Raw genomic sequence first — 18992 nt, forward strand, 5'->3', positions numbered from 1 at the left:
CAATGCTAGTATCAGATACCGCAAGTGGCAGTTTACGCTCGTCAAGTTATGGCTGTACCGGCCACATGTGCCCCATCTAAACGACTTTATAGCATTACAGGACTGATTGTGACTGCAAAAAGATCAATGGATCCAGGCAGAGCGAACCAACACACTTTTGTTACATCAGTTGTAACTGAAGTGATGTAACCGCTGATTTAAAATAGTTGGTGTTGTTAAGCCATGGTATCTGACTTGTATACAGTGTTTTTTTGATGTTGTTATTTGTTTTGTTTTTTCACTTCTTTTTCGTATGTATTTGATGAACAGGAGATGTTTGAACTTCAAACTTTGAAAGTTATACACACATTAGCCCAAATAATTAACAAGAAGGAAATGACTAAACACGGGATTTTATAGGAACAATGCGATGTTAAACATAAACACAACAAGTAAGCAAGTCAAGTAAGTCATGTTGTTCCTGTATGTTTTTAGCCAACCATTTAAAAATCCTTACTAAAATCGAGGTTGAACGTGCTTGGTGAAGTGTAATTTTATTTTTATTTTTAATTAGAAAACTCGGCGCGCGAGGGCGCCCCGCCGGTCTAAAAATACGCGGCACGCCACACAAGAATAGGAGGTGAGTCTTCTGCTGTACCACCGCCGATATTGAATCACGCATTCCCCACCGTCATGTCGGCGTGGCGTGGCGTCGGGGACTAGTAGCGGCTATTATAACAGAATAAAAAAAAATGCATTTATATACTTACTGCTATACTTGGGGGAGCGGGAAGCGGCCTGAGCGTCGTCAGGGACTTTCCCAGAAGAGAGGCAAGTGCTGCCACAAATTTAATATATCAGTTTTTGAATGGAAATAGGGGTTTTACAAAACTCTTTGCATGTTAAACAATAGTCTGACGGCTTAAAGTAACCAAAAACAAACGAACACAATTTTACCTGATTTTGTGTACCACTTGTTCCTGGTAGTGGATCCAGTTTAGGCTCCGATCTTGTCAGTAGATTAAATAAAAAAAACAAGTTTTTTCAACTGAAAGTAAGGAGCGACATTAAAACTTAAAACGAACAGAAATTATTTCGTATATGGAAGGGGCTTTCCCCTCCCCAACGCCTCGCTCTTTATGCTAAAGTTTTTTGTTATCTTAAAGAAGAATTGTGAGAAAGAGTCAAACTTAAGCGCAAAGAGCCAGGCGTTTAGGAGGGAAAAGCTCCTTTCATATAAGGAATAATTTCTGTTCGTTTTAAGTTTTAATGTAGCTCCTTACTTTCAGTTTAAAAAACTTGTTTTTTTTATTTAATTTGTGAACGTTTCTTAATTAATGCAGGTTTTGATTTTGGCTCACCGTGCATGAATAATTAAAACGAAATTTGCATATTAATTTTACTTTTATTTGGTTAAATGGCTTTCTCGAAACTTGTTGAATTTTATTTACGAACGTTTTTATTAGCAATAAATATACGTAACTTACGAATTAACCTACGTAACTAACTTCTATATTCATATATTTTTAATACGTATAATAGGGGGTTTGCCCCCTAGTCAATACCTTGCTCTTTCAGCTAAAGTTCAAATTTTGTTCCAATTCAATAAAAATGACCCCTTAATCACAAAGGCCGTTAATTAGAATAGATAGCTCTTTTGAAAGCACTAAAAAAAACTATAGCGTAAAGAGCGAGGTATTGACTTGGAGGAGAACCCCCTCATATACGTAATAATTTCTGTTCATTTTAAGTTCTAATGTTGCTTCTTACTTTCAGTTGAAAAAACTTGTTTTTTTAAATTTCATTTCTGATCATATTTTAAATAATGCTTGGAAATCCGGCGCATCCTTCATAGAAATGTCCCTTACCCCAAAGAAACATCCTCCACGGAAAGATTCTCCCGAGTAACCCCCTCTTTCCGCCCCCCCCCGACCAGAAAAAAAATCGTTCGGAAAATGTCTGCATACTTCCCAATAAACAATACAAGAAGTAAGCAATGGGCAAATTTCATAACTTGCAGCCCTTCCCCTGAGAACTGAGGGGGATTAAGTCATCGTAAAAGACATATTTATAAGATTTTCGACCATGCTGAACAAAATGGCTATCTCAATATTTTGATTAGTTGACTTCTGGAAAAAAATGAGCGTGGGAGAGGGCCAAGTTGCCCTCCAATTTTCTTGATCACTTGAAAAAGGCACTAAAAATTTTAATTTTCGTTCCAATAAGCCCTCCCAAGATACTCTAGGACCACTGGGCCAATACGATCACCCCTGGGAAAAAAAAACAAAAAAACAAAAAACAAATAAACACGCACCCGTGATCTTTCTTCTGGCAAAATATGCAAAATTTCAAATTTTTGTAGATAGGAGCGTGAAACCTCTACAGTAGGGTTCTCCGATACACTGAATAGGATGGTGTGATTTTCATTAAGTTTTTATAACTTTTAGGGGGTCTTTCTCCCTTTTCTCGAAAATCAGCCAAATTTTCTCAGGTGCGTAACTTTTGATGGATAAGATTAAACTTGATGAAACTTATATATTTGAAATCAGAATTAAAATCTGATTCTTTTGATGTATCTATTGGTATCAAAATTCCGTTTTTTAGAGTTTCGGTTACCATTGAGCCGGGTCACTCTCCTTACTTACAGTTCGTTACTACGAACTGTTTGATTCATTTGAGGCTGGTCCGACCAAGAAACGATGGACTGTAAAATTTTACTGTATCAGGAAGTTTGATAGAATATATTTTATTTAGTGCAATAAATGGTAAAATTGGCCACGGTAAAATTTGGTGTTTTACGTTTTTTTCCGTAGATTTTAAATTTTTAATTTTAAATCTCCAAAGTTATATCAGTGTTACTGAAACAAATTGGAAAACTAAGTAAAAATTTACAATATTTAAAATAGCAAACGCGAATCGAAAAACAAATCTCGAAGAAGGGCAGAATAGAGAACATGCGGGAGGGCAATTGCATTAAAAAGAGAACCTAAAATATCACGACGATAGATACCACGAGGCCGTATTATTGAGCCAAATACATTTCTAATTTCTTCTTAAATATTTAAAATTACTATTGCCTCGAACTTCGAGCTCGAGCACAATAAGACAACCCCAAATAAAAAACAGTATCAGAAACCGGAAATAAAGTACACCTATTGCAAAATAGTTCAGCTTGGTTGCTGTCGTTGATGAGAAAATATTGACGTTTTTTAACACTGATAGAAAGGCCTTTATCTTAATGATATCTCTATCTGATTCCCCCACAAACTAAATAAATTTCGTACATGATCAAAAAAACCAGTTTTACATAGGTTCTAAAATAAATAATAAACCAAAAATATTTCTATTTTTGGTTTATTTATTAAAGTTTTAATTAAATAGTTGAGGTTTATGTAAATAGTTGAGATAATAGGTAAGTAGTTACGTGGACTTTTGGGCGATCGCAAACCTTCATAGGTTTTCTCTAGCGTGAAGTGTTGTTTAATTTTATTTATTTGTTTATGAATAAGCATTCATAAACTTATGAACTTATATATCAAGCTTACTTGAAAGTGTATTAAAATTGTCAATTAAACTAACTTCACAACAATTCAATAAAATAATATCATCAGCTTACTCAATAAGACACATCCTGCCCCCGAGAGATAAAAGTTGTAGAAAGTGAGCGAAGATACTCCGCCAAACATGTATTAAAAACATAAGGAGATAAAACTCCGCCTTGTCCAACTCCCTGACAAACAGATACCAGATTAGAAAAAGAATCAGAAGCAGCAATTTTTATCCGTACTGTCCGATGCTAAGATCTAAGAGCTGTAACAACAAAAAGGGGAATCCCACCACTAATTAGGGTTGAAGGAGTAGAAGCCTGTGAAATGTTATTAAAAGCTCCTTTTATATCAATTTAACCTTGAATAATTACTATTTGCATCAAATGTTGCATGGGTATGGTCAAAGTCTGTTTCTTTTCTGAAGCGTACTTGAATTATAATTTTTTCGCGTTGGAATATTACCTGAAATAAAATTATGTATGGGGTTAAAGATAATATACAGTCGTAACGAACTGTAAGTTTCTGGCAGTAGTGGGTATTAAATTAAATTATATTAAAAACTAAAATTGAAGAAAAGAGCCGGACACATATGGACATATATGAACCAACAATATGAGACAAAGTTTTAAGAATTAAATGCTTACTTCTAAAAAATCATAATCCGGGTGATAGAAATCTTTGAAGGTGTCTTCGTCCTTTATGAAATGGAGACCATACCAAGTCCCCATTAATAAGAAAGGAAACCTTTTTGTCAAGTATGTGCAAAATTCGTCGGGTGTCCTGCCCATGACTCGACGAACATCTACAGGCATCTCGTCTATGTGGAAGATGCTGTTTCTTATACACCTCAGTAAATAACGCACCTAATAATTAAGACGAATGAAAACAAATCAATAAAACTAAATTAGTACCGTTGGGCAGTGAAGGTGAAACCTGATTGTATGCATTATTTAAGTAGAAACTTGCATAACCATGTACCCATTATATGATTGGAGGGCAACTAACCACCCTCTCACGCCCACCATTTCCCCAAACACATCCAATAAAATTTTTGAGATAGCCATTTTATTCAACGTAGTTGAAAGGTCCGGAAATTATGTCTCTGAGGATGATAAACCCCCAACAGCCCCCCAGGGCAAAGGATGTAAGTTATGCCCCAGGGGCACATAAGGTTTTAATAGAAAGCGTTGTCGTAGAAACTTCAAAAAGGGTCCATTCAATTAAGAATTGAGAAGGCTAGTTCCCTTATTAATAGTCAAAAGCGATCGGAAGACAAATGCCCCCCCCCCACGCCAATCATTTCCCTAAACATTTCCGATCAAAATTTTGATAAAGCCATTTTGTTGAACGTAGTCGAAGAGTCTAGAAATTATGTCTTTGAGTATGGCACACCCTCCCCTCACAGCCCTCAGGGTTAAGGTTGTAAGTTATGCCCTGGGGGTATATAAGGTTTTCTTATAAAGCGTTGTCGGAAAAACTTCAAAAAGGGCTGATTCGATTGGAAATTGAGAGGGCATTTGCCCTTCAATAGTCAAAAGTATTCGGAGGGAGAATCACCCCTCCCATCCCCCCCCCACACCAATCATTTCCCCAAACACCATCGATGATATGGCCGTTTTGTTCAACGTAGTTGAAAGGTCTGAAAACTATGTCTTTGAGGATGACATCACCACCCACCCCACCCCCCCATTAGCCCTTAGGAAACGGATTTTAAGTTATGCCTTTGGGGCATATAAGGTTTTTTTTTTTAGAAAGTGTTGTCGTAGAAGCTTCAAAAAGGGCTCATTCGATTGGAAAGTGAGAGTGACCATTGTCGAAAGTGACCAGAGGGCAAATGACCCCACCTCCAGGCTCATCATTTCCCCAAACATTTCCAATCAATTAATTATATCTCTGAGGATGATAAACCCCCAACAGACCCCAGGGCAAAGGATGTAAGTTATACCCCAGGGGCACATAAGGTTTTAAAAGAAAGCGTTGTCGTAGAAACTTCAAAAAGGGTCCATTCGTTTGAGAAGGCTAGTTCCCTTATTAATAGTCAAAAGCGATCGGAAGACAAATGCCCCCCCCCCCCTACGCCAATCATTTCCCTAAACATTTCCGATCAATATTTTGATAAAGCCATTTTGTTGAACGTAGTTGAAGAGTAGGAAAGTAGGATGACACAACCCCCCCCCCCATTAGCCCTTAGGACACGGGTTTTAAGCTATGTCCTTGGGGCATAAGGATCTTATAAAAAGGGTGGTCGTATCATAAAGAAAGAAAAACGAGCAAAAATGGGGTTTTTATAGACCAACTGAAAATACTGAAAAAACACAACAAAGCGAAAGCGAATTTTTCGAGAGGAAAAACGCATCTCTTCTTCAGCGCGAAACGAAATAATGTATCCAAGGAAAGTGCCGAATAAAAAAAAACAAAAAAAAACAACCCCGAAAGTCAATGTGAATGGAACCAAAAAAAACAAAGAAAAAACCAAAAACTTAAAAGATGAATAAAATTCAATAAAAGCCAAAAATTATAGGAATAAAAACCAAATGCCTAACGACCATAAAAGCGAGTTATTCGCCAATATCCGCGATTTGCAAAAAATCCAAAAAATTATAAACTGCCATCGACGGATACTAGTGAACAACTGAGAAAGAAAAGAAAACAATTCATTCACTCAAAAACAATTTGAATTGAAGTTATCAAGTATTTTACAATAGGCTGTATAGGTTGCATCAAGACGCTGGGTAACTGTAGGACAGAGAAAAGTCAAGACAGATAAGTTGGAGAACTATGTCATCTGATTTCGGATTTTAATTAATGCATTTCTTGCAGACTAAGTTTTTGGTTTTTTCTTTGGTTTTTTGGTTCCATTAACATTGACTTTCCGCGTTTGTTTTTTTTTCTTCGGCACTTGCAAAGAGCACCTTTTTCTCAACATCTCCTTCAACACACGATGGAATTTTCAACTTAATACCATCAACCAGTCTTGAAGCATTGCTGATAACGTCCTCTTGACAACTTATTTGGGCATAGTGTGTTTCGATTTATTTCAATACCGTAACAATATTGCCCAAAGTTTTTGCCTTAATACCCTTAGGCTTATTAGTTGCAGTAGTAGCACAAGTAAATATAGTAGTAGCAGTAGGAGCACAGTTAATAGTAGTAGTCTTAACTTTAATAGTAGTTGTAGTAGCAGTAATAGTAATAGTAGTTGTAGGAGTAGAGGCACTAGTATTATGATGCAAATATTGTCTTTTGGTTAGTTCAACATCCCTCACAACAAGCGTTGTAAGTTTCAATTTCACGCACGAAACTGTTCCTAAGACATTGCTGATATTCTCTTTTGACAACCTGCGTACAGATGGCAGGTTGTCTTCCGTACAACAGAAATAGTCTCCGAAACTTTCACATTCATACCTTCCTCGGTTGTGAATTTTGAGCTAGCCAGAAGACACTGTGTGTATCCATTTAATGCTGCTTCTACAGTTACTGTAGCTAACGACAGTAATGGCATTCAGTTGAAACTTCCAGGGAACGTCTAGGAGGAGTTTTAATTAAACGGTATTAATAGGGCATATACGCACTATAGGACAAAAAAGGACATAGGCAGCGATGTTCTATCATAGCTAGTAGTATCACTGATATTTTAAAGGAGCTAATTTGATTGAAAATTAAAGTTCTAGTCCCCTCTTAAGAGTCAAAAGGGATTGGAGGGCAATCAGCCCTCCTTTTTAGCTCATAATTTTCCAGACACTTCCAATAAAAATTTTAAGACAGCCATTTTGTTCAGCATAGCTGAATGGTCTAGTAACTATATATTTAGGATTATTGGGTAGGTCAACCCCCCATAGTTATGTAATTTACCCAATATTTTAAAAACTAAATGTTACTTTAAAATGAAATTAAAACACACTGTTTGTATGCTGGTTGCCAATAAGACATCTCCGACATATACCAAGAACGACTGAGGGTACTAAGTTCAAATTTTCGGGGCTACTTCTATTACTACTTCTGCTCTTGAAATTTGACTAAATCAAAAGAGTGTAAGCGTATCCAGGCTGTGAAAGAGCAAAAATATAATTTTGGGAATGGTATAACTTTTATTTATCAGGTCAGCTAGAGGATGTATATGACTAAGTTAAACACTACTATTTGTGTCTTTATTTTCAAAAGAGTATATATTGCTAAAAATTGTTGAAAAAGTTTCTTATGCATATAAATAGCAGGCCAAACTATAAATTCCGAAAGGAAAACTGGAAAGATTCAAACTATTATTTTCCTTTTGCCTGAAAAAGACTATGTCACTATAAAACGAACAGAAATTAATAAAAGAAACTTTTTCCACAAAATAAGTTTTTTTTTTAAGCAAAGAGCTCCATTAAACCAAAAATTAACAAAACCAGAAGCAAATAATCTACCAAGCATACAACTACCACAAATCAGCATCAATACATAAATAAAACCCAAAACGAATAGAAATTAAAATAAATAACAGAGCCAAACTCAAAACGAGCAGAGATAATTTCGAGACCACGCTGCCTTTCCCTGACGATAAAATAAAAGTTCAAAATAGGGATAAAATCCTTTTTAATAGACAGTGTATAATAAATTTCACAAGAAATACCAGATATTTCGGTCACATATACAGTGACCGTCATCAGTTGTAAAACTAAACTAAAGCAATTTAAAACAAAAGTTTTTATACTAAATCAAATAAAACTACACATTGTTTAAATCTCTAATTGTTTTCAAAGCAAAGGCGGAAACTAGCCTCTTTGACCTTCTTGGATTCTGTTCATTAACGTTCAATGATATAACATTTGGATAAGAGTCAACTACATTGGGTGAATTGAACTTTACTCTGTCAGATTTTAATAAATTATCATAGATAGAGTTCAGCCCATATTCACCTGTATCCCGATTCAAAGCAATATTCTTGAATAAGATTTTCTTTGATTCAAGAGTTTCACGAAAATTTCGCTTTAAACCACGACCCCTAGAAATCAAAGAGACATTCTCGAACAAAATAAAATGGTCTGGAAAATTAAAAATATGTTCTGAAAGGGCTGAAGTAAAATCTTCAGACTTAGAATCTTGCTTTAAAGCCGAAGAAATAGAATCTTTATTTAGAACACATCCAATTTACAGCGAAACACCTCATCGTAAAACATATCTAATAACGGACATAAGCAAAACAGTAGTTCGCTTTGGATGCATGAGCTAATTGGCGTTAATCAGCCATGCAAGGGGAGAATGTGACATAAATTATGCAAATAAGGTACAAAATTTTCCTGGGGTTCTGACTATAACTGATAAGTTTTTTATAGCTTATCGAAATGATGGAACTGAAACAAAATCTTTGTTTCCAGCGGAATAGTGTTCCATAGTATTTCCGAAGTATTTTCGGTTTCCCTCTAAAGTATTTCATGGAACTGCTGCTCTTTGCAGCAATATTCTAGCACCGTGAAAACCGATAAAAGTTTATTCATTGTGCTAACATTTTCTTCTAGGCTGCTTAAATCATCAACATAATCCAGTAAAAGTCCAGTAAAGTTTTACTTTCCCATTTGATACCTTGTTCTTCCATTGCCTCTCCTGTGCCCCTTCAGTTAAAGTCCTTCAAAATTATCCGCATGAATGAGGATAAAACATAGTCTTGTGTAACTCCTGATTCAATACGAAAAATCCTGCTAAACTCATTTCCTGCCTAAGCCGCAGCAATGTGATTTCACACAAAGCACTAATAACTTTAATGTAGTTTTCGGGTATACCATACAAGGATAAGACCTTCGCTAAGGCTCTTTTATCAGCTGAAACAAAAGCTGAATCTAAGTCTAAAAAGTATCATTTTACTAAACAATTTGCTATCTACAGAAACCAGGCTAATTGCCTCTAAAATTACCAGACTCACTCTTATCAACTTTCTGATACGGGTTTTTCTTTAAATCTCTAGGTACTTCCCCTTTTTTTTAAATTATATTCATAATCTTCAATAACTTATTTCTAACAGATTTTTCATAACAGATTTTTTATAACATATATTTTTTATAAACTCTATCCCGGTTTAGCACATTCTCAAAATGGTCTACCCCCTCTCTTTATTCGTCTCCTAATCAATAATTGTTGTCCTGCTCCTATCTTTAAAAACAAACACGTCCAGGTTGACTACTTCCTTTCAACTTATTAACATGCCCATACAATATTTTACTATAATGCCTTCTAGCTGCATTTCCCAAACCCTCGAGATTTTATTCATGGTCTGCACTTCATACCTCCTTAGTTCATATTATAATCATTTCCCCACTTTCTTTATATGCCTCTTATTATCCAAAAAATCTATCACTCCTCCGAGGCACATAATGTATCTTCTACAATTGCGAAAAAATCATCCTGTACGTAGTTCAATTTGGGATCATTCAATTAAAACTCAATTTGGTATAACTTACCTTTCCACCGTCATATCTTATAAATTTCTGGGTATTAAGATGATGTACGACAATTGGTTCTAATCTTGTCATCCAGTTTTCATCCATTATTTTCGGAGCCAAGCCATTTAAAGTACTAATGATGGCTGATGTACCTTTTGGATTCTGGAGTCTATCAGAGGTAACCTGAAAACAAAACTGGGTAAGAAAGCTGAAAAAAAAGAGTCTCTTTTGAATTGAACTAAGAAGAGATAAAACACATGAGAAATGATAACTAAAATCCTCTTCAATTTTGCTAGAGCAAAAAAAAACAAAAAAACATTTATTCCGCTGTTGTGTCCAACAGCGGAATAAACTACTAGAAAAACCCAAATCAGAAACTACTTTCCTGAATCAAAGTTAACCGAGGAGGAAGTATTCATTTGCTTTCTATGCATTTGAGTAGAAGAAAAAAATTATATGAATATCTGTTGTTTCACAGGGCCTAAATTACTCGAAATGCCAAAAATCTACCAAAAGGGTGCTACAACATAGTTTACGTTTAAAATGATTTTTAGCTCTTAATATTCCATCTTGAAAGCCCATTTTTAAGAGTAAAAGTGATCCGAGAGCAAACAGCCCTCCCCTCTCCCACAGTCTCTTTTCCAGTTTCGACAGTTCAGACAGTTCAAATAATTCTCTTTTGACAGTGCAAATAATTATCCCTCCAGGGTTGACTAAAACCCACAAAGCCCCTAGGGAAGGGTTATAAGTTATAAAAGCTGTCCATTGTTAACATATAAAGTTTGCATCAAAGGGATGGTTTCATGGACTTCGGATAAGGCTCATTTAATTTTAAATAGAAATTGAATAAAAAAGAGTAAAGAGTGATAGGAGGGCTACCAGCCCACCGACATACCCTTTTTCCCCAAATATTTCAGATCTCAACTTTGATATAGTCATTTTGTTCAAAATGGGCCAAATATCAGATAACATTGGTTCCAGACTTGATATCTCCCCAGCCCTCGGGACAAGGGCTATAATTTATACTAGTTGTCCATTGTTAGCATATAAGGTTTTTTACGGAGGGGATGGTCGTTTGAACTTTGGGGACGGCTCCTCTGATTGAAAATCAGAGGTTCTAGTGTCTTTTTTAAGAGCCGGAATAAATCAGAGGGTAAACAGTCCTCCACCCTCCTTACACCCCTTTTTTCCAAAAAGCATCCAACCAAAATTATAAAATAGCCATTTTGTTCAAAATAGTCTAAAAGTCACATAACTATAACTCAGGAGTGGATAAATCCATCACTACCCCTGGGGCAAGGGCTGTTATTTATGCAAGTTGCCCATTGTTAACGTGTAATGTTTTAGAGGAAGGAGTGGTCGTAATAACTTTGAAGAGACTTATCTGATTGGAAATCGAAAGTTGAGGTAACCAGCCCCCGAAAGACTGCAACAGAACATAGGCTACATCATACCTGATAGAACTCCAGAATTTTTGTACTGTCCCAAAACGCGGGATGCTTGCAAATAGCCGTAGCCACTGGTCTTTTTTCAGGTTCGGATTCCAGCATCTGGGTTATTAAACATGCAGCTGAACAATCATTTAAACTAGACAATCTGAAAAAAGAACAAAGTGAAAGTAAAACAAGATTAAAGTTTAAGACACAAAGGCGAAAGCAGATTAAATAATAAACACAAAAAATAGCAAACAAAATAAAAACAAAACAATAATCAATCTATGAACACAAAATAGAAATGCACAAAAAGTAAATAATTATACCATAAACATGGAAATAAAAAGAAAAAAATTAAACAAATCAAAATATAAGAAACTAAAAACATAACTGATGAAAGGTAAAGTGAATACAAACCCCAAGCCATAAGGACTTCACAAAAAGTGATTTGGTGCAACCCATAGCCCCCCCCCCCCCATAATGTTTACATTATCATACCTTTTAAGCAATATCCTTAAAGAGACCCAATTAAATTTCAGTAGCAACATTCTTATAAATTACCACCCCTTTCGTCCTTACTGACTCCATCTGATTTCGGGAAAAAACGCAAATTCTGCAAAGCACTTTTCAGGCATAAAATTGTTAATTTATCATTTGCAAATTTCATTGTATTACCAAATTTAACATATTCTTAATGTACACCACGGAAAATATCCTTAATTATAAGATATAACCGAATATATGGAGAACCAAGTTGCTATCAATTAACAACTCTGAAATAGCTAGTCGCTTTTTATCTGGGACTGTAACCAGTCTAAGCATTAGATCCTATTATTTCACTAGTAAAAAGGGTGAATGGCAAATCTCTGAGTATATTTTTTTTTTTTTGCAAGCTGATTTTCAAAAGTTCGCCCGTGATTCGGTATAATTTCAAAATAAATGATTATGAAGAAGATTTTATTGTTTCCATGCTATATTTTCATTACTTTGTGCGGATTGGTAATAAATGTACATTAATAAATTAATAAATATATATAGATAAATTATATTCAGATTTGTTGAACAATTTTGAACAAAACAATATCAAAAGAACCTAGAGCCAATATATTTTTGTCTATAACCAAAATACATGGAATTGTACATCCAGGATTGGATACTTTTTGAATTGTCTTGAGTTTCGCTTTATATTCTTTATTCCGTTTTTATTTCCCATAATGAAGCTGTTTAAATCACAGAGTCCGACAACTCGCAGAGAACAATAGAGAAAAGATTAAACCGGTTGGATAAAAGATCTTTTTCTTCAAGTTACAATTTTCTTGTGAGTATTGGTGATTGTTTGGATTTTATTAAAAAGTTTTTGACTATTTAATAAATAAAAATTGACATTTGTGATTTTAGCTGAATGTTTCAGCTACCTGACCAGGTTTTACCTGGTCCCACCCAAAATTTCCACCCTCCTTACACTCAACCTCTAATTGGTATCCTCCCCAATGGACAAAGTGTAACAATTTTTACTCCAGCTGATATTCAAAGGAGCTCAACTCAAACATGTGTAACTACAAGTCATATCCCTAGCTCTGTCCCTCATAGTTATGTTTTACCTCCCACTTATCCTAACTACACCATCCCAACAACAAACAAATATTATGTGCTCAATGAAGAGTGCTATCCAGCTTTACCCTCTTATGACAGTGATGAAGAGCTCAGAACAGCTGGAAATCCATTGGAAATATAAGGAATTGTTGTGCATGAAAATGGAATAGTTTTACCATGACTAGGGCAGAATCCTAACATTTGCACAAAAAGGAAAGACCTGTTCCACAGAAAGTGAAATCGGTCCAGCTGCAAAGTGTAAGCAAAGGAAATCTGCAACACCTGAAGCAAATTACATCAACAAAGATACACAGAGCATCATCCCAGAACAAGAACATTATAAATTGTTATTAGAAATTATCATAGAGGAAAGTGGAAAAAACTTCCCTCCTGATTATGAAATTGCAAAATCAATCCAAACAATATTGAAGAATTCCAAATTTGAGCTTGAAGTTAAGAAAGAAAGAAGGAACATGCTTTTATATCTACAAGGTGAAGATGAGGCTGAAAAGATTTTATCTCCCAGCACACTCTGCAACATCACCATAAAGACAAAAAGAATTCAACCTATAGTAAGAGGAATAATTAAAGGTATCCCTCTTATCTTATCCATAGAGGAAATCAAGGAGAGCTTACGAACCCCAACAACTGTGAAAGATGCTATAAGACAGAAAAGATACAATAAGGAATCTAAAAAACTTGAAAATAGCCTTGCAGTATTAATTATTTTTGAGGGTAGGACCCTACCACCAAATATCTGGTGCTTTGGAAGAAAAAAGGAGGTATACCAATACTATCGAAGAGTCCTCCAGTGTCGCAAGGGCCAGAAATATGAACACACTAAAAAAGAATGTAGAGCTAAAGAGTCAATATGTTTGAGGTGCTCAGAGAAACACCTGTCAAACCAGTGCCCACTTAAAACAATAGACCCTGAAATCAGACCAAAAGCATACATGTGTGACAATTGTAATGGAAGTCACTCATCAACATCCAATTGGTGCCCAGTAAGGCAGCAAAACCAAGGAATCCTCTAAGTAGCTGAAAAATATCAAATTGGGTTCCGTATGGCACAGGTAGCTTATAAAAGCTATGCTGATGTGCTAAACAAGAGGAGGCTACATCACAATCAGATCAATCAGACCTCACAAAGCCAAATCACTGACAGACTTGTAAAATTATCCAAAACAGAAGCAGCTGAAAAGTTAGTAATTGGCCTACTATGCAGCCCAGATCTTATGAATTTATCAAGCCTAAGCCTACCAGTTCGTATTGAAAAGCTCTGTAAGTTGGTAGAAGAATTAAATTTAGGCTCTCTTAATCAACAAAAGATTTCGAGTGTTTTTCTGCTTAATAATGCTACATTAGATATGCATCATGGTCCTTAAAATAATGTCTTGGAATGCTCAATCTATAAGAAAAGTAAAAAAGGATATTATTCTTTACACCTGCTAGGAAAACACTATAGATATGATCTGTATCCAGGAAACTTGGCTGCAACCACCTACAAGAATGAATTTTAGAAATATAATATAATCAAGAGAGATAGAACTAATGGAACCAAAGGAGGAGTTATAATTTGCTTAAAAAATAACATTTACTTTACTAGTATTGAGGTTGATATAGAAGAAAACTGTCGATGGAGCGTGGAACTTGTTGGCTGTAAAATGACACTAGATGATGGCAGGTTTTTAAATTTCTTCAATGTCTACAATTCCAGTGGGAACAATCCCATTGTTGGTGATTTAATAAAAAAGCTATACAATTTAGTACCAAGCAATGAGGATCTGATTATATTGGGTGATTTTAATGCCCATAGTAAAGTGTGGTGCAAGTGTGACTTAGTTAATCCATCTGGAAGAAGCTTGGAAAAGTTGCTGCTGGAAAAAAACATCTGCCTCATAACACCTAATGGGCTCCCCACCAGATGTGATCCTCTATCCCAAGTTGAAATTACAATTGACCTGATTATGGACAGCCGAAGTATGGCAAGCATTATATCCATTTGTATCCCAACTCAAACATTACTGTTTAGTGACCATTCTCCTATCCATTTAGCAATAGAGTCAAATAGACAATATAATTGCAGATCACCTTCAACAAATCATGGTAATGGATATAGGTTTCAGATAAAAAGAGCTAACTTGTCATTCTTTAAAGATAATCAGAATCAAGTTCATGTTAAAAACATTTTGACCACAGTTACGTCTATTGATACTAGAAATCTCCTATTTCAGGAACAATTATTAGACGCTGCAAAGATGTCTATGCCTTTTATTGGAACGGTTGATAAGAAGGTAAAAAGCAGCATTTGGTGGAATAGAGAGTGTGAAGAGTCAAAAAAGAATTATAAGAAAAAAGCTAGAATATACAGTGCTGCAACTACCTTACCCAATCTTATTGAATTGAAAAAATCATATGCAAAATTTAAAAAATCTGTTTCGGCAGCAAAAAACAAAAATATAAGAGAATTTCTGGAGCATCTTGATTTCAAGACTCCAGCAAACAAAGTTTATTCATTCCTTAGACACATGATGAACAAACCCTATCCAAAAACCAATAACCCACCTATGATATATAATAGCAATCCTCTTCTCACTGAAGCAAAAAAGGCCAGAAAGAAAAAAGCCAGAATATACAGTGCTGCAACTACCTTACCCAATCTTATTGAATTGAAAAAATCATACGCAAAATTTAAAAAATCAGTTTCAGCAGCAAAAAACAAAAGTATCAGAGAATTTATGGAGCATCTTGATTTCAAGACTCCAGCAAACAAAGTTTATTCATTCCTTAGACACATGATGAACAAACAAACCCTTTCCAAAAACCAATAAGCCACCTATGATATACAACAGCAATCCTTTTCTCACTGAAGCAGAAAGGGCTAAGGCAAGTTTAGAGCTGCTCAGCAGAACAGTAGGTAAAACTGATAATGGTATAACTGCTGTCATTTGCCAAACCTCCAAATTCAACAGAATTTCCAGAAGAGAACTATATGAGCCACACAATAAGTCATTTACTTTGGAAGAAATACAAAATGTTATATCCAACCTTCCGAAAACTGCTCCTGGATCAGACATGGTTTTCCCTCAATTTTTTTCCAATCTAAGTGACATGTGGATATCATGCCTCCTTGACTTAATTAATCAAGCATGGGGTACTGGTTATTTCCCAAAAATCTGGAAATCAGCAACATCAATAATGACTTCTAAAGCTAATAAAGACTGCTCAATTACTAAAAACAATCACTTTATTACACTCTTGCCTGTTTTAGGCAAAGTCCATGAAAGGCTTGTAAAAAGGACGTTGAACTGGGAAATTGAATATAGAAAATTTCTCAAAGATGTTCAGTGTGGTTTTAGGAAGAATAGAAGGACCATTGACAACCTGGTATGTTTTCAACATGATGCCACATACGCGATTCAGAATCAGCTCATTATGATTGCCATGTTCTTAGATGTTGACAGTGCCTTTGACTCCTTGACGCATAGACAAATTTTGAATGGCATTATTGAAAGTGGTATATGCAGAAGACTATTAAAATTTGTAAAAAGTTACCTTGAAGACCGTGAAATCTGTATTAGAGTAGGCAACACCACCTCCACTGACACCTTGAAAGTAAAAAGGGGTGTACCACAGGGATCTGCATTGGGACCTGATTTCTATAATATCGAAGTTTAGTATATACCACTTGATGATGGACCATCCAGAGCAAGCATATCTACAGATGATAAAGTTTTCTGGGTTACAGGAAGAAAAATCAGTGAAGTCACAAGAAACATACAGGCTGTATTGCAACAAGTAGAGAATTGGCAAGCCAGTTTTGACATCAACTTACCCTTTCATAACACAAAAGGAATGCTTATAATCATAAAAAATTCCATCATTGCTCTAACATTAACTTTAGGTGGCAGAAAAATTAAATATGTTAATCAAATGAAGTTTCTAGGCTGTATTATTGATAGGAATCTAAATTGGAATCCCCACATAGATTACACTAAAGGACCATGTATTAGAAGACTAAATGGCATGAAATCACTCACAAGGATCTCTTGGGGCAGCAGAACCAAATTCCAGATAGAGTTTTTTAAAAAATACATTACACCAAAGCTTGAATATGCTGCAACAATATACCAATCAGCTCCACAATCAACCCTTAAAAGACTCAATACCATACAGAATTCAGCTCTGAGGATTTCCTTTGGAGCAAGAAATACCACACCAATACCATTCCTGTTATCAGAGAGTGGCCTCGAGGATTTAGAAACAAGAAGAAGTACTGCAGTATTGAAATATATTAAGAGACTGTGGACTGCTGAGAAAACACACCCAGTAAAATCAAGAATAGTAAAACCAGGCGCCTTTATCACAGCCAACAGTCAAAATAAACATAATGAAATAAATATCTTTGAACGAGCTATTCAACTGTGCTCTCAATTTGTCCACAGTTTAAAAATAACTGATATGTTAAAGGTCCCAGATAACCTGCCATTACCGCCTTGGGAACAAAGCCATCTTGAGTGTGTAAATAATATTGGTGAAATGTCTCAGTATAATCTTGCAATCTGCTTTAAGTTACACATGGCAATTTTTTACCATGACTTCTTAAATATACATACAGATAGATCAAAAACTGGACAAGACACACCAGTTGGGGCTGCATTTGTATTCCCACAGCTGCAAATTACAAACCAATTCAAGTTACCAAATGAAACATCAGTATTCCAAGCAGAAATTATTGCTATAAAGAAGGCTTTTGAATATATAGGAACCAATCTGCAGAGCTATCCTAATATTGTTATATGTTCAGATTCTAAAGCCTCCATAGATGCCATCAACAGTGTAATTAGAGACAGGATGTCATTTAGGGAAGTAACTGCCTGTTATTCTGCGTTTACATCCGCATGTAAAAACCATAAAGTCATTCTACAATGGGTGCCAGCTCATGTTGGGATTGACGGTAATGAAAGAGAAGACAGAGCTGCAAAGCAGGCCACCAAAGTGACAGGCCCCTTTAGTGAGTGTGACTCCCCTAAGGAAGTTAAGATGATTGAAAAAAGTGACAAGGAGCCTAGATAAGTTCTCTTTTGAAGAAAATAGGAACTTGTCAGGTAATTACTTTGTCACTTGCAAAACCACAAGAAGCCACGAACTAAAAATATATGAGAAACTAACAAGAAAAGAAGGGGTTATCATCTTTCGTCTAAGATCTCAACATGCAGGGGTTTAATCCTATCGTGCAAGATTCTTTGGAGAAGACAAACATTGCAAACATTGCAACAATGAAGAGATAATTACGCATGTTCTAATAGACTGTGATAATTATCAACATCAGAGACAATATTTAGCAAAGTTATTTGCACAGAATTCTATGTGCCCCAATTTAGATCTACTTTTGGGAGGCATTGCTGATGACAAAATTAATATGCAAATTTGTCGACTTGTAGTGCAGTTTTTACAAGACATAGGAGCAGATAAGAAGATATAGTCCAGTTTGCTACTTAAATTTGGTGCATCTTGAATATAAGTGCAGTGTAAAATTATAGTGACAATTCACCCTTTACTTACTTTTTCAACTTTCTAATGTGATATTTTGAGAAACCATTGAATTGGGACCTAAGTGACATCTACTGTCAAGAAAGGTCCGAAATCCTGCTGCTGCTGCTGCTGCTGCTGCTGCTGCAGAGAACAATATTCCAAATCAGTCTAGTCAAGAACTTTTTGCCTTGTCAAGAGTTGTCAGGCTGTATACCAAAACTGCATTCTGCTAAACCACCCATAACCACCTACTCTAGAGGCATTCACCCTTCATGACGGATCCGCATTTATTTCTTTGAATGAGAAATAACGAAGCATAGTCCATCTAGCGGTATCAATTTTTGCTTTTTCAAGCAAGTTTAAATTATTTTCTACAGAAAATTCAAAGTAACATAAAAATCTGACATGGTGATTAAATAAATCTGAAGCTAATGAACAATATGATACAAATGCCTTGTCGATTCGGTTGAAATAGTAGCTTCAGCATA

The 18992-nt window shown here is 35.5% G+C and overlaps 3 protein-coding genes across 3 annotated transcripts in view; all 3 read left to right on the forward strand.

Moving 5' to 3' along the window:
* Positions 1 to 12674: 12674 nt before the first annotated feature.
* LOC148949844 (uncharacterized) overlaps positions 12675 to 18992 on the forward strand; it is a 59904-nt gene continuing 53586 nt past the window's right edge. The window contains exon 1 of the mRNA XM_089091326.1: positions 12675 to 12694. The gene's annotated coding sequence lies outside the window, so the exon portion shown is untranslated. The remainder of the gene's footprint in view (positions 12695 to 18992) is intronic.
* On the forward strand, positions 14634 to 16647 carry LOC148949845 (uncharacterized). The gene is made up of 2 exons (XM_089091395.1): positions 14634 to 15263; positions 15802 to 16647. Exons 1-2 carry the CDS (start codon positions 14634 to 14636, stop codon positions 16645 to 16647), a joined length of 1476 nt encoding a protein of 491 aa, XP_088947521.1.
* On the forward strand, positions 16903 to 18045 carry LOC148949846 (uncharacterized). The gene has a single exon (XM_089091396.1). It carries the CDS (start codon positions 16903 to 16905, stop codon positions 18043 to 18045), a length of 1143 nt encoding a protein of 380 aa, XP_088947522.1.

Source organism: Artemia sp. Qi Xiang Cuo, chromosome 7 (assembly GCF_049724085.1).
Source record: "Artemia sp. Qi Xiang Cuo chromosome 7, ASM4972408v1, whole genome shotgun sequence".
NCBI classification, from domain to species: domain Eukaryota; kingdom Metazoa; phylum Arthropoda; class Branchiopoda; order Anostraca; family Artemiidae; genus Artemia; species Artemia sp. Qi Xiang Cuo.